At 33.3% G+C, this 24,647-nt stretch overlaps 1 protein-coding gene across 4 annotated transcripts in view; it reads left to right on the forward strand.

The window, feature by feature from the left end:
* LOC129808814 (eukaryotic translation initiation factor 4 gamma 3-like) overlaps positions 1-24,647 on the forward strand; it is an 81,305-nt gene that overhangs the window by 51,161 nt on the left and 5,497 nt on the right. For all 4 annotated transcript variants that reach the window (XM_055858715.1, XM_055858716.1, XM_055858714.1 and 1 more), the window contains 11 exons: positions 4,186-4,957; positions 5,092-5,353; positions 6,622-7,559; positions 7,630-7,751; positions 12,618-12,884; positions 12,997-13,337; positions 19,776-20,220; positions 20,299-20,519; positions 20,595-20,741; positions 20,811-21,021; positions 21,114-21,215. In XM_055858715.1, coding sequence (XP_055714690.1) covers positions 4,186-4,957; positions 5,092-5,353; positions 6,622-7,559; positions 7,630-7,751; positions 12,618-12,884; positions 12,997-13,337; positions 19,776-20,220; positions 20,299-20,519; positions 20,595-20,741; positions 20,811-21,021; positions 21,114-21,215 — 3,828 coding nt within the window. The remainder of the gene's footprint in view (positions 1-4,185; positions 4,958-5,091; positions 5,354-6,621; positions 7,560-7,629; positions 7,752-12,617; positions 12,885-12,996; positions 13,338-19,775; positions 20,221-20,298; positions 20,520-20,594; positions 20,742-20,810; positions 21,022-21,113; positions 21,216-24,647) is intronic.

Raw genomic sequence — 24,647 nt, forward strand, 5'->3', positions numbered from 1 at the left:
TACTTATTCTAGTCAATAAATAAATAAAAAGTGTGAAAAAGCAAAAAATAGGATCTATCAGAAAATACTCTTAACGCTAGTGGTTTTTTTTTTAAAAATATATAAACATAAATAAATAAATAAATAGCCAGCAACAAATGAATGGTAAGAACCTTTCAGATTTGACAAGTCTAATAAAGTAGTCAAGGGGAACTTAATGGCTAACACACTAAGTACTTAATTAAGTACTTAATAAATATTTAATTTAATGTCATGCAATTTAAGCACCTTCTGATGAGACAGTGCGCGCTTTCTAATCCGGATCGCCGCAATACGGACGAGTTATCGACGGTTACATTTAAAATCATTTTGAGGTTATGTATGCACGAGTATTCAGCAATGAAAAAATGAATTATCCTGTGATATTTTTGTTTAATAAATGAAGTATAATAGCAGAGAATTCTCTAATTATATCTTTTTAAGCTTTTCTAAAACATTTTTAGTCAAGTTCTAGAAAAAAAACTTGTTTTATATTTTCGAGACGTTGAACAAATTCAAAAAATCCATCCGGATTACGAAGCGGGCACTGTACTTTGTACTGAATTAAGTTGATTAAATAACAAAGAGAGGCATAATAACATAAAAAATTTCTAACAAAAAAGAAATATTTACCATTTAGTGGTATAATTTAGAAATTACACGTTATTTTTTAAGAATCCGGCACACCTTTTACTCTCAGAAAACGGCGTGTCTAATTTCTATGGGATTTGCAAAAATATAAGTCTTGCTATCAAGAAAAATTTAAGACACGAATCAACCTATACCCATTATGCTTTGAAATAAGACCTGTTTTCAAAACTGAACAACTAAGACCCGATGTGATTTGAGGCCAAGTACTAAAAGGTGTTAATAAATTTCCTTGAAGATTTAACGCACATCATAGCTTAATGCAAGATTTGAGGTGATTTGAGGACAACAACTCCCGTAAATACTTAACTCCATACCACTCATTCTTCTTTTAGGAATTTAAAAATAATGTTTTATAATAATTATCACTTTTATTTTTCCATTTATAATACCTTACAATTTGTTTAAATATTATATACTATTCCTGAAATAGTTTTTTTTAATAAAATATTATCATATTTTAAATAAAATTTGCTCAGTCTTTTACAAAATTTATCTACAATTTTTAGTTTAAAATAATTTTATTTCATGTCAAAAAATTGTTTAAAAAAATACTTTTTTTCCAAACCCTTTCATATTACTACTAAATTGATTTAAGATAACTGCGATATATTTCATTTGCACATTTTATGAATATATAATTTTAAGTTTTGATTTTTTACTGCAGAATTGATTTCAAAGATCTGTGGTATTGTTTTCGTTAGTAATACTTTTGAAATTTGTTTTTATTTTAGTTACAAATGTGTTAATTTATTTTTTTCAATATGTTTGCTCTATGCTGTTTATTTATTTATTTATTTATTTTTTTTCAAAACTTAAATGGATTAATTTTTTATAATTATGTGTTACTAACCTTCGCCTTCTCATTGATATAGGAGTCCAATAAAGAAAATTTGCGTAGCTTGCGAATCTTCAGAAGTAAACTTACGGCTCTTTTTATCTTTTAAATTCTGGATCTAGGGCTTCAGGATTTTATGTATTGTACTTATCACGACAATAACTCTTGAGCCTGAAAGATACACAATAAGAAAATGTGAAACGTTTATTAAAATCAAAAATATTATAGATCTTACTTTAATTTTTGGAGTTGTAATCATTCACAGTAATTTTCTGATCATTAAGAACTGTGTCGTACACGTCAATCCATGTTCCGACAGGCCTTCTATCTGGGGAAATTCGCATCAAAATCTCAAGTCAGCTGGAAAATAATTGTACTGAAAATAAAGTTGTTTAAAGGAAATTTCTGGAAAAAGAATTTTCCAAATTTGAAATTATTGAAATGATTTACTAAAATAGTCTAAAATATAAACATTAAACACAAAAGAAACTTACGAGTGAGTAGCACAAGTGTCAAATGCTGGCGATTCCAGTACAAACTCGTATATATTTAGAGCATAAATCTATTGTCCTGGACAACCCAGTGAGATAGTCCTTCCAAATAATTCTTTGACTTCTTCGAGTGGCTTGGTATTGCCAGTCAATCACTTTTTATCGTCATAATTGTTGTTGTTTTCCTAAAAAGTAAATTAAAATAACTAAATATCATAAATAAGCATAAGTACAAGTTTTGACTATACAAAGTACCTGTATGAGGCGAATTTTGGTGATTTTCGAATTGAAAAGTAGTAACCTTTGAATGCTTCTAAACCTTTTTAGTAAACCTTTTTCCTTTCGAGTTTCTGTATTAGTCGTAAAGTTTGCCTGTGTAACTGCCCCCGGAGCTCACTTAAAAATGCGCCCCCTTAATTGGAATTATAAACTTGGATTAGATTTTATATAAGTTAACTTAGGTTTAATATATATTCTATATTCCAAAAGAAGGATTTTCCTATTATGTATCCTTAAATAGTCTTAAATATCATTTGTCCGACTGCAAATTGAATGTCAATAAATAAATTACCAAAATAGTTTTGTTTATTTACATATAATGACCAGCGCACAATAACTTTTGTTTGTAAACATGTTTTCAAAATTTCCCATGAGAATGAGCGAAGTGACTAGATCTAGATCTCATTCACTCTCATTGAAATGTCAAAAACATGTCTACTAAACAAAAGTTATTGTGCGTTGGCCATAATGCGATTTCTGCGAATGCGCTAATATGGTCCACAAAGTGGCTTAAAGCAGCGCTCAACCAAAGGAAATTGAAGATACTTACTTTTAATAATTTCTTAAAAGATTGGGGTACGTCCGACGACTCTAGAAGGCTCTCTAAACACTCAGCATCACTTAAAAATTTAATACTGTCCATTAATAGCGCAGTTATGGCCAATGCGTCACTTCACTTTGACTTTTAGACACACACTGACCACACTGACAGACATGTATTACACGTAACCCATTGTAGGTGTTACGCCAAGCACCACACAATCTTGAGCATGACTTGTTAACAAGTATATTTGAGTATATTCGTGCTTTGAATGAATTTTCTTGCGCCGGTCTTAGCAATAAGACCCGACGTGTGTTAAACCTAAGTCCTGTGTAGAAATAAATGCTTTCCTTCAAGTAAAGTAGTCTTTACACTCAAGGCACAAATGCCCATGTCTTGATTCAAGAGCCGTGCCAAGACACGTTTCCACAGATCTGTATTCTGAGTGTAGATCGGTCAAATTTCATGAAATCAAAATTCACTTCTTAATTTCACTTTAAGCTAAATTTAATTTTGTTCTTACCAAGTTAATTTGTTTTTTTTTTTACTGATTTAAATCTAATTTAAGCTTTGAATTCAGCATGTAGAAATTTATATTCAGCAAGTTCAAAAATTAAATTCAGCAAATAAAAAAAACAAATCAATTATTTATATAATAATAAATCAAACTATCAATGACCGGATTTATATTTTCCTTCTTCACTGAATTTAAGTTTTTATGCCTTTTGCACACTTTTTTGATTGGTACAAAATTCCATGAAATCAAAATTCGCATCCCTTTCTTTCTGAAAGGATATTTGCATAAGTCTATTCCACTCTTTCGGTCTCAAAATTGGACTGGACGAAATTTAAATTTGGCGTGATGTTCAAAAGAAGAAGAAGAAGAGTGCGAAAGAATAGGATAGACATTTATACTAAAATTTTTGAGAAAGTAAGGGATGTGAATTTTGATTTAATGAAATTTGACCGATCCAAAAGGTGTACCAGAGCCTTTTTAGACGTGATTTCTTCTAATTACACCTATTGTAATCCTCGGATTTTCTAAAAGTGCTCAGATCGAGCTGAAATTTACAGGGTATAATATTTTGAACATCCCTGATGCCGAAAATAAAAAAAAAACCGGAAACACTTTGGATCCGTCCGGCCGTCCGTAGTACGGAATATCTCTGGTTTGGAAAGAGATATCTTCATAATTTTTTTTTTAAATATATCATGTATAAATATCACTGGAGTTTGCCACAATTCAAATTTACAATAAAAGGAATCACACCTCTCTATAAGTTGATCTAGGCTTATCACTTGGCTAATTTGTTCAAGCTCGAAGGAAATGTATTTTTTTAACCTTTAAATTTTCTTTTTTGAATATTCAGCTGCAACGACGGATGCTGTGATTGCTGCCAATGCAAATATCAGCAACAATAATGTCGTTGGATCGAAGACTGTAACGGTTTTGGCTGATGAAATGCCAAATAGAATTGATACAACAATGACAGTTACGACAACAATGGAGCTCGAAGGTGGCAATAATAATAATTTGCGAGAGACAACAACAACAACAACAACAGCAACAGATAGCAGCATTATTAGTGATAATGTTATGTCAAATGTTGTTGAAAATCAATTGACTCCTTCAGTGGTTCAAACTGGCCAAATGCTCATGAATAACAATGGCGAAGATGGCGGCGGCGGCGGCGGTGTTGGCGGGGGTGTTGATGGAAGTGATTTAGCGAATGATGATGGAAAAGGTGATGGAAATAGTGTTGCAACAACACTATCATCATCCCTTCCTGCTGACAGTAATGAAAATGTCACTGTGATGGCAGCACCATCAATTGATGAGACTGACGAGGCGCCATCTGTGCTGGAGGATCAGCAACAGCATCAGAATCATCAGGAGCGAATGGAAAAGGTAGCATCAGCAGAAATATCATCAATTGCTTCTGCTGTTGCTACTGAGGAGGCTGTGAAGGATATACAGTTGGATGATACGAAGACAAGTGGCGGAGGCGGAGGAGGCGGAGGAGGAGGAAGTGGTACTGGACCAGTTGGTGGACAATCAACAGCGCCATCAGTAGAACGAACAGTAGCACTTATTGTCTACGATGAAGGACAATGGAGTCCATTGAATCCAGACGGAAAACGGTAAGTCAGAAACAAAATCGTTAATTTGAATTTGAATTTTAGTTATAGAATATTTTATTGAGCTACTTTCTGTACATTTACAAAACATCCTTAAATAAATTTAAATTTTGACATTCCCCTCTGTCTCTTTCTAGGTATTACACACCGGAACAATTGAGAAAATTGTCAGAAAGTCCAAGGAGTAAATTGAAGCCGGACGTTAAGTTCGAGCATATCCTCAAGAAGCCACGTGGTGAGGCAAGTGGAGGTGGATCAGGTGGAGGATATCAAATGGGCATGGGAGAGAGAAAATTGGCGACTGGAAGGGGCGGCGAAAGTACCCTTCTGCCCCATTTTGCACTAAATCTCTCAATGCAACGCAGTACAGGAAATCAACCACCAGGAACATACAAAAGGGTAAGTTTATTCAATTTAATCTTTTTTTTTTCAAATTTCAATTTACAGTAGACTCTCGCTCAATCGGTTCCCTTTCAATCGGGCGTCAAATTTTTGTTGACAATTTTCACGTTTAATTATGAAGGTAATTCGCTGTAGTTCTTCCTATTTTATCGTGATTCTCTATAATTGAGCGCTTTTTGTGAAATTTACAAAGGCTTTGACGCTCAAATCTATCGATAAACCGGATGACATTTTGCCCCTCAAAATTCCCGATTGAGAGAGCGAGTTATGCCAACTTTCCATTAAAAATCTACCAAAAATCCAATTTCAAACCGATTTTGATGATCTCGACGGTTTTAGACACCTGAGGAAATTCTCCATCAACTGTCTTAAAAAGGAAAACTAGTTTTCTTAGGAAAAATGACTGAAAAGCTCCGTTAAAATTTCCTTTTGTATATTTATCAAAAGAACCTTCTGCAAGGCTTTGGTTGAAAATTCGCCAAAAATCGAGTTTCAAACCGATTTTGATGATCTCAACGGTTTTAGACATCTGAGGAAATTCTACATCAACTGTCTTAAAAAGAAAAACTAGTTTTCTTAGGAAAAATGACTGAAAAGCTCCGTTAAAATTTCCCTTTGAATATTTATCCAAAGAACCTTCTGCAAGCTTTCGGTTAAGAATCTACTAAAAATCCAATTTCAGTCCAATTTTGATGATCTCAACGGTTTTAGACATCTGAGGAAATTCTCCATCAACTGTCTTAAAAAGAAAAGTGTGTTTCCTCAGAAGAAGTTACAGAGAAGCTCCTTTAAATTTACCCTTTGAATATTTATCAAAAGAACCTTCTGCAAGGCTTTAATTAAAAATCTACCAAAAATCCAATTTCAAACCGATTTTGATGATCTCGTCGGTTTTAGACAGCTGGCAAAATTCTCCATGAACTGTCTTACAAAGAAAAGTGTGTTTCCTTAGAAGAAGTTACTGAAAAGCTCCGTTAAAATTTCCCTTTCTAAATATATCAAAAGAATCTTCTGCAAGGTTTTGGTTGAAAATTCGCCAAAAATCGAGTTTCAAACCGATTTTGATGATCCCAACGGTTTTAGACACCTGAGGAAATTCTCTATTAAGAGTGTTGAAAAGAAAAGTTGATTTTCACCCGACTAAGTAGTAGCCAATTGTTAAAGAAGTTGAACTAGGGGGAATAGTTCGTTTAGGGTTATTTAGTTGGCTGGCCTATACCTTAGACATGGTACAGGTTTATGGTTGTATTTTGTTGTTGTTGTAGGTGAGTCAGCAAGGTAGTAAATCAAGTGGAGGAGGCGGAAGTGGTGGTGGACAGTCTCAAGGGAAGAATCCAACAAAGAGTCTAGTCCATGTAACCCTATCACTCAAAGAAGATGTCAAACTCAATGAAACTGAAAATGCCTGGCGTCCAAGTCACCTCAAAGCACCGGAAAATGTGGCCGATGAAGAGAGAATAACTGAGGAATTGTATAAGAAATTCCGATGTATTCTCAATAAATTGACACCGGAAAAATTCAATGTACTCGTAGGCCAAGTTAAATCACTGAAAATTGATACGGATGAACGACTAAATGGATGCATTGAATTAGTATTTGAGAAGGCTGTCAGTGAACCAAATTTTTCTGTAGCCTATGCTCAATTGTGCAAACAAATATCAACAATAAGTGTTCAACCATCTGGTGCAACAGTATCATCATCTACGTCATCGTCTACGGCCGAAAATGGTAGTGATGGTCAACAGCAACAGTCGGCAACGAAGCCAACAAATGAACAGCAACAGTATATGTTTAGGAAAACCCTTTTGAATCGGTGTCAGGCTGAATTTCACACAATTAGTGCACAGACAGCTGCACAGGAAAAACGTGTACTACGTGCTGATGAATTTAAAGATGAACCAGAACGTCTTGAAGAGTATAAATTGATGTTGGAGGAAGAAGAGAGAAAATTGCGATGGCGTGCACTTGGTACTGTACGTTTTATCGGTGAACTATTCAAATCGGACATGCTGACGTCGGGCATCATGAATAATTGTATAGCAATTCTCATGAATAATCGCCATGAAGATAGTCTTGAGTGTCTGTGTAAACTCCTAACGACAATCGGACAGAGACTAGATCAGGCAATGTTGGTGGATTATTTTGTGAAATTGCAGGAAATTGTTGATAATCGACGACAACATAAGATTAGCAGTCGAGTGAGGTTTGTAGCAAAAAAAAACAAAGAATATCTCAAAAAATATCCTTTTAACTGTGTATCCCTTTCGAGACAGATTCATGATTCAGGATTTAATTGATCTGAAGAAGAACAAATGGATACCAAGGAGACCAGATCTCAAGCCCAAAACGATCGTTCAGATTCAGAAGGAGGCAGAAGCTGAATACAACAATCAAGGTAAGTTTATCACTTTATTTTTAGGTGAGATTCTTAATAATTTCCATGTCCTTCGATCGGGCTCACACTTTGCCAAAGTGAGTTTTCGATACTTCCGCTTTTTTGGACTCCTAAACTAGCTCCTAAACTAAAAAAGATATCGACTTGCGGTTTTCGTCAAAGGTTATCATAAGTTCGGTCCGCCCAGGGCGAGAGCCTCCGGGATGTTCCCTTTTTTTTTTTAGACTAAACCCTGCCCCTTTATTCTTTCCATTTTAAAGTAGAAAAGATTTTAATAAAATAGACTCCGAGTCTTTCTGGAGTGCCCCTCTACTTCCCGGCTAACACATTGAGTACTTATTAAGTACTTAATAAGTTCTTAACTCAATGACTTAATTTTAATGAGTTGTACAACATTCAATTACTTAAAAAAAATATATGAAAATGAGACAAACTTCAGTGCTTTGTGACGAGTAGAGAAATTAATATAGCATGACTATATTGAAAGTATTTTCACTAAGTACTTAATTAAGGACTTTCAATTAGGCCCTTTTTAAGCAGTTACTCTAATACGTATAAAACATATATTTTTATTTCATCGTTTTTTTTTTTTATTTCACAAAGAAAAATTATAAAATACGCAAAATACGATTCAATTTAATTGTCAAAATGAGAACGTTGCTACCGCTGTTCTGTTACGTTTCCCGGCACCACACTTTTCTCTCATGCTGCAACTATTGCCTGAAAGAAAAGTTGTTGTCTTCAGATTTCCCATAAGAAGTGTTTCTGATGAATCTGGTACAGAAAAAAACAATAGAACGATCAATATTAAATGCAAAACTTTTTAAAATGTAGACTCCCGAATAGGGATCTGCGCACGGAGTAATCTTGCGCGCTGCGCGCAGGGATGAGGGAGGGTTTGTGCGCGAAAGCGCGCAAAAAAAATTTTCGACTTTTGCGCGCAAGATTCACTGTTTGCGCGCAATTTCTTTCCTTGCGCGCAAGCTCTATTTTTGCGCGCAAACTTTTTTACGCCAAAAACATTTTATTTGAGACTGAAGAAAGTAATACCAACCAACAAAAAGGCTTCAGTTCCCGGTTTCCAGAAAAAGCCTTTTGTTTCTCTGTGGATTCGTCCTTATTTACACAGTATATTTTGTTCCGAAAAAAGTGGCACGTTTGGGGAAAAATTAGGTATTAAGAAATGGTTTCAGGGAATATCTTTTGAAAATATCAAGAAAATATAAGTATACGTTGCATTTACAATATCTAAGGCCAACACATTCTTATAAAACTATATAAGAATGTCCAAAAATATGTTCAGTTTTCGTCTATAATAATAACATAAAATGTTTAATAGATGGCTAGATTATTTCTCGAATGTTTTTCAAATGCACATACTATCTTCATGTAATTTGGACAATTCTTAGAAATAAGACAACTATAATTCAAAACTTTGTAGAATACCAGCGAAAATTTTTTAAGCAAAACCCTCTCAGCATTAAAAAGTACAACTACTTATACGTAATATTTTTCATTAAAGTGAAAACTAACATTCATTAGTTTTGTCAGAAAAAATTCTTAAATTTTTCAGCTATTTTTGTCCCTATCGTCCGTAGAGGTACGAAATATATGTCGTCAGTTGGATCAGCATTTGTCGTAACTTTCTCAGCGCCTCATCAGCACTTCTTCTAACACCATGGAAATACACACACTATACAAGAAGTGCTGATGAGGCGCTGAGAAAGTTACGACAAATGCTGATCCAACTGACGATGTACTGAACTTAAGCAATGTTATGTATAAAATTTGCTCAGCCTAAACAGAAAACGGTTAAATTGTGCATAAAACTCTCAATGCTTAAGCATAAAAGATTAATTAATCATTTTGCTGAAGTATGAAACGGCTAGTTAAACAGTCTCTGCTTGAGCAGTGTATTTTAGCAAAATCTTTACCATTTTATGCTTAAGCTGTGCAAGTATTATTCACTATCTTAATTATTTTATAATAAGCTTATGTAGGTTTTGCACACAATTTAGATTTTTTTTAAGCAGAAGCTATACAGTTTTAGTGAACAATTTTAACTGTTTCATATTAAAGGAGAAGAAGATTTATAAGACTTTACACGGTTTGTGCTGAGGTAGTGCGTGATTTGTGCACAATTTTTACTGTACCACGTTTTCTGGTTCTATCTGGAAAATTTTTCAAATTAATTTAAAAATTTCTAAAATAAGGTATTCTATTAATAAAATTATCCCAGATGGTTTCTAGAATTGATCATACGGAATTTCTAAAATTAGTCCTAATGCTACTCCCACAACTTTTAAATTTAGTGAAATTCAATCGATTAAAATTTTACCTCTTACACTTTCACACTGGTATTGTCTACATATAATTGTCTTTTTTGTCAAGTGCTATTGATTTATTTCTTTCTGAAAGAGTAAGAATTAATATTTCGATTAAAAACAGAGCTCTAAGATTTTTCTTGCGGACAGATTAAATCAAGTAGGGGAGACCTGGGATGTTTGGGCCATTTTTATCGTGTTTTCTCTTTAAAATATTATTCCAAGGGGCCAGTAAACTGTTTTAGAATTTTTATTGCCCGTAGAATACCCATAAGTATTTACTTTAATAAAAGGATTCGATGGAGCTCAGAAAATAAATGGATTTTCTTGGAAGAGGGGAATGTGGAATGTGTAATTTTGTCCCTAACATCCTCGATCTTGGGCACAGAGGAACAAGAATAAGGATATTCATGGCGCGGTTTTTTCTGGCATAAAATTTGGAATTTCTTGGAAAAGGTAATTTTGCAAAGGCATATCGTTGTCGCTCTTACTTTGACAGTCAAACGATTTACGCTTCACCCTTGGCTCCACCTAAGATTTCACAGAAAATGAAGTGACCAAACATGCCCACGTGTATTTTTGTTATTCAAAATGTTAAAAAATAGAGCATAATCTTTATAACTTTTTTTCAAAATATTTTCCAAAAATACTTTATAAGCTAATGAGATAACAAAATTTTGTTCATTTATAGTTAGTATAAAACACAAAGACGAAAACTGCAACATCAGAAACCTACTATTTTGATCAATTTTTAAAGAATTGTTTATAGAATCCAAGCAATAAAACTGAGGATATCCATTATTTTTATCAAGATACAGTAGACTCTTCGATATCCGGCTGACTGGGGGACAAAATGACATTTAGGTTTTTTGAATGATCAACGGTTTTTCTATTTTGTGCAGTGTGAATTTATTTTCTGTCTGACAAAGAAAAAGAGAATTTTCTTCATGGTGTGCTTATGTTTCATTTTTTATCACAATTATGTATTAAAAACTTCGATACAATGTTAATAATACTTTAATTCACTCTGGACAAACTTCATGTTTAGTGAAAATAATTTTGAATATATCAACCGCCAGTGTTTGTCAGCTGTCACCCGGATATCGAAGTGCTGGATATCGAAGAGTCTACTGTAGATCTAAATGCTGCCCATGATTGCGTAGTGTATTAGTTCCATTTATTTTAATAATTAAAGAAAAATCAACCGTGTCTTAAACTACCATGTTCCTAACATCTCCGGTCTCCCATATTTATTTATAAAAACTGTCGACATAAATTTCAATCTTCAAATTTTCTAAAATCAAATCCATTTTTCTAAAATTAATGAACTTTTCTTCTAAATTCAGTCCTATTTATTATAGATAGATATTGGGTTTTAGTAGCAGGATTTTTTTTTAAATAAATGAAATATATGATAAATCTCTTCTTATCCGCTATAGAATTGATTTCATCATCATCATCATTTTCAACCACTTATCGCTATCGGGGCGCGAGTTGGACTGATTTAAAAAAAAATTATTAAATTAATAATAATATTAATAATTATTATTATTATTCAATATAAAAAACGTAATAGATAAATGCTGCGCGCATAAAATGTACTATGCGCGCTGCGTCGTAAAAATCAGCTTGCGCGCAGCGCGCATAAATGCGCGCTCTTCGTGCGCAGATCCCTAGTCTAGGCTCTGAGGCTTCCAAAAAGTGGCGTAGCTTCGCTGTAGATATAATAGAACCGTAGATATCAGGGGTCACAGGAAATTAAAACTGTCATATCTCCGGTTCTAGTTGACCGATTTTTACGAGTAAGGGCGAAAATGAAAGGTCTCGCAGAGCACTACAATTCTCTGGAACATTTGAACTTCATGGGACCAACGCTATTGGTGCTACAGTCGAAAAAATCTATTTTTAATTTTACATAATAGCCATTATCTCGACACGTGCTTAACCGATCTTGATGATTACTTCGACATAATTGTAGAGGACATTTGTCTCTACATTTCGTCCATACATCATTTTCCACTCAGACTACGCTATCACTCCGATTTTGCCGTTTAAGTGGGGAAAAATTGATTTTTCCCATAATAACGCTTTGAAATCACTCAGATGCCAATTTGACTGCCTCTACTCCACCAAGACACTTAAAATAGAGTTTTAAATGGAAAATCTCACAAAATACAACAATTCTTTGATATAGTTGAAGTTCATCAAATGAACACTTGGGGCACTCTGGATGAAAAAACGAGTTCAGAAACAAACAACCTCGATTATCTCGCTTCTGATTAATCGATTAGATCATGTTCTATGGAAAAATTATAGAGAACATTCTGGTCTACACTTCACCCATATATCACTTTTCTGTCACTCCATCCAAATCTTCGATATTTTGGTTTAAATACAAAATTAAATACAACTGGAACTCTAAATCGAATTTCCATGCATTCCATGTTAGCTCACTTTAAGAATCTCACCTATATAAGCCGGTTAGGATTATCTGTCCCTTTTTTACGCACTATTTTTATGAAAAAAAAAACTGTTTTTGTAGCAATTGGTGGTGCCACTGGTGGCGGCTACCAGATTAATCAGCGTGATAGGCATCGTGGTGGTGGATCTGGAGGTGGATCCGGTGGTGGCTACAGCAAAGGAAGTAGTCACGGTGGTGGAGGCGGTGAGAGACAGAGTTCCGGAGGCGGTGGGAAGATCAATGAAGACGGATGGACACTTCAGAATGCTAAAAGTGGACGAAGTACGGCTGTTGACACCAAAAAACTCAGTGTTAAGGCCACAAATATTGACCAACATACGCCACTTGGTAGGTCTCTTCGGTCTCTTTGGTCTCTTCCCAAATAGCTTTGCCAGAAATGCAGAGAAAGAGAGAGAGAGAGAGAGAGAGGAATTGAAATGTTTTTTTTTGTTTCGTAAAGGTACGGCTCAGACGTACAAATGGCAACCACAGTCGACAAATATGTACCAGGCTCTCAGTGACATGGATAATCAACGATCGGACAGTAGTTCGGGTCAGGGTAAGGGTAGTAGCAAGGGTTTTGGTGGCTTCAGCAAAGGATCAACTGAGCGTGAACGGTACGAAGGACGTGGATCTCAGCACAAATCACGGGAAAATTCAACAACACGCAGCGCCGCCTCGCGGAGTCTTCAGGCACCAGCTAGGCCACAGGGTCCGGCTGGTCGTATGCCATATGCATCAATGGCTAGTACATCTCAAGGTGGCAGTACACGTAGCAGTTCAACGGCAGCCGTTGAAAAGGTAAACATCATTCATAATAATTATCTCCCTTTTCCTTCTTTATTTGGACCCAAATGTATACAAGGAAATTCAGAGATTCAAAATCTTCTATAAGGGTTTCTGCCTACAAGGATAGAGGGCATTTTCTTTTAAAAGGCATTTTTTTTAACACTTCAAAAAACCCGAGGCAAAAAATCATGTAAAATACCAAAGTGGCTTAAAATGCCGGTGTAGATATTCTCCACAAAAAAAAACCAAATTTTCAAGTATTTTGTTCCGTAAGACTTCTACAGCAGTTCTAGGACTCATAAATTCATTTTCCCAAGATGAATAAAAACAAATAACAAAGTAATAAGGTGAGCCAGATCGGGCTGGTGATGACGTAGATACTTTTTGGAGGTTATGTCAAAAATCAGCTGTTCGTGATTCGCGCCAAAAACTCATGCGAATACATTTCTATAAAATCTTGGGAATATATCAAAATTATTAATTTAATTGTTTACAGTAATGACTATTTTTATCAAGTAAACTAATATTTGATGTTGTTTCTGTTTTTCTCATACTTTTTTTGCCACAAAATTCCACTGGACAAAAATTATTTCCACAAAACCCGGCAGACCATACACCATATAAACAAATCACAAATGTGTCAGAACTTTCAATACTAATGTACAGTGCCCGCTTCGTAATCCGGATGGATTTTTTGAATTTGTTCAACGTCTCGAAAATATAATACAAGTTTTTTTTTCTAGAATTAAAATAAAAGTTTTAAAGAAGTTTAAAAAGACATAATTAGAGAATTTTAACTATTATACTTGATTTATTAAACAAAAACTTCAGAAGATAATTCATTTTCATTACTGAATACTCGTGCATGCATAACCTCAAAATGATTTTAAATGTAACCGTCGATAACTCGTCCGGATTACGGCGATCCGGATTAGAGAGCGGGCACTGTATTATCTTTGGAAAAAACTTAGAATAAGCAAAATGATACAGAATTCTATAAATCACGTAGAATACCAAATTGATATAAAATGTCGAGTTCAGATATTCTAAATAAAAAGCAAATTAAATTTTCTATAATTTCGTAAGACTTCTACAACGGTTCTAAGGACTCATAAATCCATTCCCCCATTAAGATTTCCACATTTTTTGTTTTGTGTTAACTAAGAAAAAAAAACAAGAAAAATCTTAAAATTAGTTTTCATTGATTTTATTAACAAAAAGCTATTTTATTAAGTTATTTTTTTTCCAACACTTTCTAAAATTTTCCTCTAAAATTGACATCGTTACGTATGTATCAGGAATGAGTTTTTTTTTCAGAACTGTCAAGAGCAATTCAGAAAAGAAATTTAAGGTGGCATTTGAATTCTCAACTTATGGTTCTTTCAGTACAATTTTACGACTATTTTGGATCTTATATGACTTAATTTTTATCCATTATTTTTACATATACAAGTATTTTGTGATTTTTAATTAATTTTCATGCCCCGAAACCTATAAAATGTCATCACCTGATGAAATTTTGCCAACGAGGGGAATTCACTAAGGCAAAATTGGCATTTTCTCGCCTTTAGCGAGTTTTTTTTTTTGAATATTGAAATACTTGAGAGATAAATATTTAGGATATTCGGAATTTTTAAGAATTAATTGCGTTATTCGCATAATTTCTATTCTGGATTAAAACGTGACCTTTTTTGATAATTGTAGTCTTAATTGTGGTAAAACCCATTCAATTGTTTATTCATGTATGATGTTGTACTCTTTATAAAAGATTTGGCATTTTACCGCACTTTGGAATTATCTCCCAATATTCTGATTCTTGGTCTATTTTTTTTATAATTTAAATCATAAAAATATTATCAAATAATTTTTTCACAAAGAGAAAGTTACGCTAGGGAAAATGCTCTCTGCAGTTCAGACTTTACCATCTTTTTCCGGGAAAATCGAAAATTAATCTTAATTTTTGCTACACAAAAAGAATCTGTAATTCATTAAGATCCAATGCTTACCTCATTTAGTATTTAAAGTTCTTATTTTTTATGTTACAAGACTAATAAAAAAGCAATATCGATTTGTTCCAAGGCATATGATACAATTTTTACATTCGAATGTGAAGGTACACGCCTCTGAATCTCGAACAGTTTCTGAAAATATTACTGTCGAAACATTAAACGAGGTATTATTTATAAGCCTGGGCCTAATACACACATTGGAACTATCATTTTAGTGAAACAAACTATCAAAAAAAAAATTTAATTTTTCTGAAGTGTTACTTTTTCTTTGATAATAAAATTGTTGGAAAAACCATTTTATCGATATGGAAACTATAAAATCCGATGTAAAAAGAGAAATGTGGTGCTCTACGACCCCATACATTGAATTGGCCGGTAAGGCTAGCTTGCCTAGAATGCTGTGATTTTTTTTCTGTATAGTCTATAATTTTTCAAAAAACTTAATAAAATTGAAAATTGACTAAGAAGTGTACAATGAATGCAATTTTTAAGCATAGGGTGGAATCACCAGTTCTCGCCAGTGTCCCACTTCTCGCCACTTACATTGAAATCGCTATTTTTCGCAATTTATGAAATAAATGAGTCGCAATTTTTTTGTATTGTTTCTGCTTCTACGCATAGAATCGAAAAATAATAATTATTCATTTTGGATTCACGATTTTGATCACTTTTTAGAGCAATATTTTAAGCAAGTGCATCGAATCCAACATCTCTTACCAAATGTACTAAGTGTCGTCAAATTTTCATCAGGCCAAAAATACCTATTTGGGTAAATAATTTGTCTATTGAATATTTAATTGCACTTGTGGAATACATAAAATTTGTATTTAGTCAATTAATATTTCATTTTATATTATTTTTGTATAAAAATGAGACATGGCGAGAAGTGGTAATATTCTGGAATTGATTTTACCACCTGTCGCCATATCTTTTCAATAGGCGACGGTAACTTCACTTCGTACATTCTCAGTTGTCAAATCTGCATTGTTTACGTTCTGCAAAAGCCCCATAATTTGATTTCTCAAATAAAAGTGAAGAAAAATCATTTAAAGAGAGTAATAATAAAGTGATCACAAGGAAAGAGAAATGGTGAATGTATTCTTTTCATAGCATTGCCTAAAATAACCGAGTGTGGTTCTTTTCAAGTGGGTGGCGAGAAGTGGTTACAAATTTTACAAAACTTGCGAAAAATGGTAAAAAGTGGCGACGAAATGGTTATTTTTGCATTATTAATAAAAATCAGTTTTTTAAGTAGTCCAGCGTTATGTTCTAGGATTATTGTTTTCACGTATCTAGAGCCAATACATCTAAGTAACTTTGTGTCAAATTTGACTTATCTTGTAACAAGGATTCAAAAGTTATGATTAAATGAATTTAATTTTTTCCTAAACATGGCGATAGCCGGTTATTCCACCCTATTAGCTGCAAAATAAGATTAAATTTTAAAATTTAACAATGGAAAATCGATTTAAGGAAATGATTGAGTTTAATAGCATATATGGATGATATTTTATCCTAGGCAATTTTAATATCATACCCAATGTGGTCATATTAGTAAAAAGATGTTTTTTTTTAAATCAAAATGTATCATATTATACTTATTTGAAGTTCATTAGCCGAGGAACAATAAATATATTTTCACTTATAAAGAAAATTAATTAATCTTTGTAACATTATTCGATTCTTATTTTTCTATTACAAATGTTTGACAAATCTGAGTTGTCGACACTGTATCATTCGGGTAAAAGTATCTACGTCACTGGCGGTTCGATCTGGCCTACCTTATACTTGAAACATCTTGCTTGAAGTGGGATTTAAAGAACATTGAACAATTTCTTAAAATATTTGAATGTAGTGTATCCATGTTGATCTTTGAACAGGTCTAAAGCCCGTATTACTTCCCGTTTTCACAGTAGCACCTCAATGACCTTCTTCCATGTTCCCTGAGTTTCTTTTTTTTGTGAGCACAGGCGATGCGTTTTGGGAATCTGGTCAGAGATCTCATCTGTCCAAAATGAAGAGGAGGTCTGATTACATGGAAAAGTCTCCATAATATCATCTGAATGCATTTATTAAAGTTGAAGGGGCAAAGGGCATTGATTAAACCCCATGAGCTTTTCATCCCTTCAACAGGGAGTTTGTGCTAGAATCATTTGAGTGGAAAAAGAGGCTGAGAGACAGATTAAGGAAGGTTTTATAATAGCAAAAACCATGGAAATTCATGAAACAATGAGATTATTGAATAAATTACAAATGAAACAATTTGAGATAAATATAGGGGGAAGTGGGGCACCTTTGAAAGAGGGGCACCTTCGAAATTGGAATTTTTCTCCTATTTTTAAATTGATTAAGCTTAAGATGTTTGTGCAGCTAAATTATATCTCGATGAGGCTCAATCTTATTTAAAAATAGGTGAAAAATCCCAATTTTAAAGGTGCCCTACTTTTAAAGGTGCCCCACTTCCCCCAACGTTTCTTTACAACTTTTCTTTTCATTTTCATACTTTCAGTAAAACTACGATATAGGTTATACAAGTGGGAAATACAATTAGGGGGAAGTGGGCCACTTTTGAATTGGGGCAACTTTAAAATGAGGTTTTTTTCCTCATATTTTTTAAATGGAATTTAACCAAACTATGATATAACACAGACTGATAACGAAGCTAAAGAACAATATGATAGGGCTCAGTTCTATTTAAAAATAGGAGAAGAAACCTAATTTTAAAAGTGCCCCAAAGTTGCCTCATTTCCTCCAATATTTAATTTAGGTATTCCAATAATTTTATTTTGCCTTAAATTGATACAGAACATCTTTTTAAATCGTTTTTTGCCCAACTTTCAAATAATAAAAAATGCATTATATTAAGATTTCCATTCCAGTATTTCCCATAATATATTGTAATTTTTTCGCACTCAAATCTAAATTGATATCATTATGATATCTAAAGAAGAAGAATGTGAAAGACTGGCACAGGTGTACGCAATACATATGCTAAAGAAAGGGACGAAAATTTCAATTTTTAGAAATTTTATCTCATAAAGAAAAGGCAGATAGGGGAAAGTACTCTCCCTTCGAACGTTAATGCCTTCGAATAATGCGAATTTTCTTTTATTTTTCCTAAGAGACTTACAAATTTCTATTAATTATTAGTTAGATTATCGTCAATCTTCAAGAGCACTTTCCCCTATATTAAGAATTATTATTTTTGAATATTAATTCTTATGGCGCTGGCACACCTTTTCAATTAAGTGAATTTCAATCAATTGAAATTTTACCTCTTACTCTTTATAAGTGAAATAATATATGTGTCTCTTTCTGTCAGTAGGTGTCTGAAAGAGACACCTATGTCTGATTTCACTTTGAAAGAGTAAGAGGTAAAATTTCAATCGATTGAAATTCACTGAATTAAAAAGGTGCTCCAGTGCTATTAGAAAATAATTAATAATATTATTTTCAATTCAATTTCAATTCAATTCAATATATTTCTCCTCAAATAATGCTTGGTTGCGGCTGCCGCCGACTTACCACGACCGATCTCATCAGGTAAACGGCAGAAACCCTGAATCACAGATCGTTTAAGCCAAAAATGTATAAAAGTTTTACAATTTATGTTTACAATTACAATTTAAATTGCTGATGAATGGCTGTCGTTGCGTGAGGAAGGGGCAACAGAAGCAAGCATAATGAGGGATTATGAGTATCAGCTTAAATTAAATTAATAAATTAATAAATTAAGCTTAAATTAATTAAATAAATTTCAGTTGATAATAAATTTAATAAAATAAGACAGGAATAATCTTACTGAAAATATACCAAAATTTTGATGAATTCAAAAGTCGAATGATGAGTTTCTTCCATGCGTTATTGCAAATTTACACTCACAAGTCATATTAATAAATTTCTAGAAAGAAAAATAAATAAGAATAACCCAGTTTTTCAGTGTTGTAGAATATTTATTTGCTGTTCTTTATTTCAGTCGGTATTTCATAAATTTTATCAGTAAAAATTGAAATTTGTAGACAATAAAAAGCAAATAGCAAACTTTGTTTAAACCCTTTTAAATTTAGTGAAATATTTATATTAAAGTGAAAATTATGATTTTTTTTAGCATTAAACGAATTATTGAAAGTCGTTTCCGTAATTTAATTTTTAACTGATTAAAATAACATATTTTTATTGACAATTTTGAATTTTTCTCATCTACGAATTCATTTTCAATGATAAAATACTGTTTTATTGATTTTTTCAATTAAGTATTTCATATTTATTTTTTGAAGTCTACAGTCTATTCATTTGGTACTTGATATTGCTCACGTAATTTATGCAAAATATAAAATATAAACTCCATTTTCATATCGACCGAATAATATGAATAATGCGGATAGGTTTATAACGTGCTCTCGGATATTTCATTGTTGTTGTTGTTGTTGTTGTATTGTAGGCTGTACAACAGGAAAAACCATCAGGAAGTTCATCGAGTCTAGGGCATCAACAGACACAGCAACAACAGCAGCAACAGAAGCAACAGGTGCAGCAGTTAACTGAGGAAGAACTGACAGAGATTGCCAGTAAAATCCGACGTCGTTGGACGGAAATGGTGATGGAAGTTGTTGAGGGTTACACTAAAGTTGATCAGTGTATGGATGATATTGAGAAGGTGCCAGAGGAACATCGACATTTGGGCATTAGGGAGATTTATGATGCAATGTTGGAGCAAAAGAAGAAACATCGTATGGCAACAGCTGATATTCTTGTTCATGCTGTTAGGAATTCAAGAGCATTGAGTATTGATACCTATTTGCATGGACTCCGACTCCATATGGATGGTATCGATGAGATTGCCATCGATGTGCCAATGATCTTTGAGTTCATTCCTGAATATTTGGGTGAGTTTTGATGAAAGGCAGTGTGTTCCTGGGTTCGGATTAATAATCCTTTTTGTTTTTTTTTTTTTTTTGTTCTAGGTCCAATGATCCTTGCCAAAATCATAACACTAAAGACACTCGCAATGGTGTCGGAAAATCTGATAAAGGCAAATCTTGGTGGTAATCTTCTGCAGCATCTTCTGAGATATTTAATATTTAAACGTGATGCTGCATATGTACTGGATTTGTGGGAGAAGAGTCAGGTTAAATGGACTGATTTTATGTCACCTTCCAAAGTAGATGAATTTATAGCCATAAATGTAAGTTAATTTATTTATTTTTTTCCTTTAGATTTCTTTTTTGAAAAATATATTTTTTTGCTCCCTTTGGTACAGAATTTCAACTTTCTCATCAACAAGGACTTCACCACTTACCAATCAACGAGCTCAACTACTGTTCCACTCGATCGTTGTGTTCATGAGCGCCTTAAGGAATTGATTGTGTCCAATTCTTCCTATGATACCATTGAAGAATGGATTGCGGTTAGTTTTTAACAGGAAATTTCTTCAAGAGAAGATATTTAAAAAATAATTGTTTTTGTGCATTTTCAGGCAAATATTGGGACAATTGATAAGAATTTCATAAGAATCCTCACAACGGTGGTGATTGAGTCGTGCCTCTATCCCAATTACAAGGTCAATGGACCTCTTCTGGAGCAACAATGTCGCCTCCTGACCCGATACATTGAGAATACGGAAGAATTTGAGATGCAGTGCCTGTTTGCCATTCAGAAGCTCATCTTTAAACTGGAACATCCGTCAGGTGAGTCGACCTTCATCTCTTTTCTTTTTTGATCTTCCTTTTTTATTAATATATAATTTATCTATTTTATAAATTGAATTTCTTTTCAAAAGGTCTAATGAATCACATCTTCGTCACACTTTACGAGATGGAAGTTCTATCGTCGGATTCATTTAAGAACTGGCTAGAATCACCAGAAGAACCAGAAGGCAAAGGTAAGTGAAATTAGATACCATATAGTGGCGGCCAAAATAATAAGAGTACCAATAGTGTACTTAGTTAGCGGAAAATTCAGTATTTTTAGACCTAACGTATCCATTTCCATCGGATCTAAAGAGTTTAATTTTTATCTCATCGCTCTAGCTAGAGTATATTCCGTCACTTCTTGATGCCATCGTCACCTTTCCAGTTTTCATAGATCCTTGAGAATTGTAACCTTTTTTTTTACATTTATTTGTCTCAAAAAAAGGGCACTTTGTTGGAAATTCTGCCATGCAGTTTGTTTTTGGTAAAAAAAAACAAAAGAGCAGTAAAAAATTATTTAAAAAAAATGGGTCTAATTAGAGTGGATGGACCATTCAATGTCACTTTTAGAATGCACTTGCTAATAATTTTCACAGTTGTCAACCAAAAAGAATAAAATTTTGGTTGAATATACTTTGAAGCTATGTCTTTCAATATATCTAGGTGATTTCCATAGAATTTATTGGAAAAGCACCAAAAGAAGGCATTGTTTGTGACTTTGCAAAAGTCTCCATTTGATGCCACTTTTCCACATTCAATACCGCCTTAGGATAAATTTGTTGCCACCTTTTTAAAATGAATATTTTGAGTCAATATACTATAAATTACATAAAGAAAATGAATAATTAATTAATTATATTATTTTAAAATGAATTAAGCTATTTGTTGACTCTTCTTTCTAATTTTTAACACGTTTTTTATTCGAAAATCCTAAAATTTTATATTGCTCAGTTGTCAGAGCTTTTTACTGGAAATCTACGTCAGGTTCCATTTCAGAATCACTCCCTTGATTCTCTTATCCAAACAGCATGACCTGTCTTTTTTTTTTTTTTGCTCAAATATTATAGTATTTTCCCCGCGAATGCATTTGTCCGGGGAATTTCAATTAAAAATTTCCAACAGAGATTCCATAAAATAATTCTTTTATTTGCATGGCAGAATAACTTTACTTACTTTTCGTTCCGTTTAGGAGTCATCTGAAGGAAATTTCAATCTGAAATAGAGAAAGATATTAAGTAAAAAGTATTCGCGAAAGTCATAACAAGATTAGACAACATTTCTTGAACAAAACATTCCTTCTGGATAACCTAACTTTTATTAATTCATTTAAATTCTTCTTAATAATTATTTTTTGTTCTATTTTGAGCATTTTCATCACACATTAATTTCATAAGTGTATTATTTGATATTTTTCTAGCACTTACCGGCCCATTTCATGATGTTTCACTAAAAGTTTTATACACAAAATACAGTTTTAAATATCAATTTTAAGTAAAATTTTGCCATACATCGCATGGTGGCACCACTTGTCAAAAGGTAGTGGCACAAAATGTAGAAACGTATTAAAAAAGACTACATTTAATGCCACCCTAAAATTTTAATGAAATAAAATACTAAAATACGAAATATTGACATCTTAAGACAAGCTTAGTTATCCGCAATTACAAATATTGATAACAATAAAAAAAATATCTCAAGTGAGTACGTTAAATGAAGTAATGAAAAAAATTGAAAACCTTAACAGAATTCTCTACGTTTACGGCCATTTTTGACACATCGTTCACATCATATAAAAAATATTTTGAAAATGTACAATAAAGAGAGAAAATATACAAATAAACCAATTGAGAAGTATCCATTAAATCTATCCTTAAAATATCGTAATGTTCAGAAAAATACAATTTTATTCAAGGTGGCATCAAATGGGGTAGTGGCATCATTTGGGGTATCAACCCTAAAATTATTGCAGATAGAACGAAAAGTCCATTATTTTCTCAATTGCCAAAATCTGGACGATAATATCACTGTTTCAATATTTTTATGTTACTGCTCATTTATACAATGCCTTTGTTTTTTTTTTTTTGCAAGAACCCTTCGGACCATATGTGGATACTCACATCCAATTGTAGATCTCTCTTTATGTTACTAGCGATCTTGAATAGCTTCTTTTTTGACTCCATCATTGTCATTCGATGGACCATTTTAGGGGCGACAATTTGGGCTTCTTCCCTCGTGTCTCCATTTTTTTTTTTGTAATGGTTGTTAGCGCAGTATACAACCATTTTCTAGGAGCAATCAACGGCTCTGTCAATTTCTCTTTGAGTATAGCCTATTTTGTGCAAGATTAGAAATCGTAATAATAAAAAATTTTGAGAGGAGTCATTCGGTGTCAATTACCCATTTGATTAAAAACCAAAACCAACTGAATTTCTTCCTCAATAAAAAGAAAATTTGCCAGAATTTGCACTTATTGTAAGTGTGACCTGGTGTCCCTTCTGAAAATGCGAGCAGAGTTCTGCTCTTGGTCCATCTGTTGATCTCTGAATGTCCTGAGTACATTCAATTCCTGAGTACAATTCGGGATTTTAGGACCAAAATGCCACCAGAATTAGAGAGAAATTCAGCCTGAGAATGGCCATATGGACCCGAATGAGTCCGACAGCCTTACATAAAATAGAAGAAGAAGAAGAAGTAGCCTGAGAAGCTTAGGATTTTGACTTTTCTCCTTTTAGTTCCCGGCCGGAACAAATGTCCGGAAGGCTTCGCAACAGGACACAGATTGTCTGGAAGTCTACCTAGAACTTCTAGGGCTTCTTCCCGAGAAAATAGAATGTTAGATTAGACCTTTATCATTAGACCAGACCTGTGCTTATTAAAAGTCGTGTAGTATCGGAAATTTTGTGTTGATAATTCATTCTAATGGAAATTTCAGATTGACATGTTGGTAACACTAATCCCGGTCATTCACGGTGCCATGATAAATATTTTTGCGCCAAAAAGACATAACAGAAAGAAAAACTCATATAGAAAGAAATTGTCTTCTTCATATCTTTGTCGGAAGACGGATAGCTCTTCACTAAACACCCTTTTACTTCAATCTTGTTCTTAAATCGCGCACAATTCAACTCGAAAGAGAGAGATAGAGACACAAATAATTCACTTGACAAACGTCTGGTGGCGCTGCGGTTGCAAAAAATCTCTAAAATATGCGACAAAATATTTTCTTCTCTATATTATCCTTAGTAGCAGATCGTGTCCCTTCTTGCAATACGTACTTTTGCATTCTTTATTAACCAAAATAATATTTTACAAAAGGATATCTTCTCAAACTTTTCCTGAATTTTGGTACAGCTCAAAAGAATATCAGTCTTCCAGCTCAAAATTTCATCCCAATGTTTTTGTTGCAATATCGACAATTATTTACAATTAACCCAAATAACTGTCTTTAAATAAAATATTGAAAGGATTTTCTTGTGAAAATGACTTAACTCTAAGGAATTAAACCAGAGGTGTGCAAGAAACCGTTGAAACCGAATTAACGTCAAAATAAGTTTGTTATAGTAGCGTTTTGACCATTGACGTACATGTTTCATTTGACGTTAATTCGGTTTCAACGGTTTCTT

This window comes from Phlebotomus papatasi, chromosome 5 (genome assembly GCF_024763615.1).
Source record: "Phlebotomus papatasi isolate M1 chromosome 5, Ppap_2.1, whole genome shotgun sequence".
NCBI lineage: Eukaryota > Metazoa > Arthropoda > Insecta > Diptera > Psychodidae > Phlebotomus > Phlebotomus papatasi.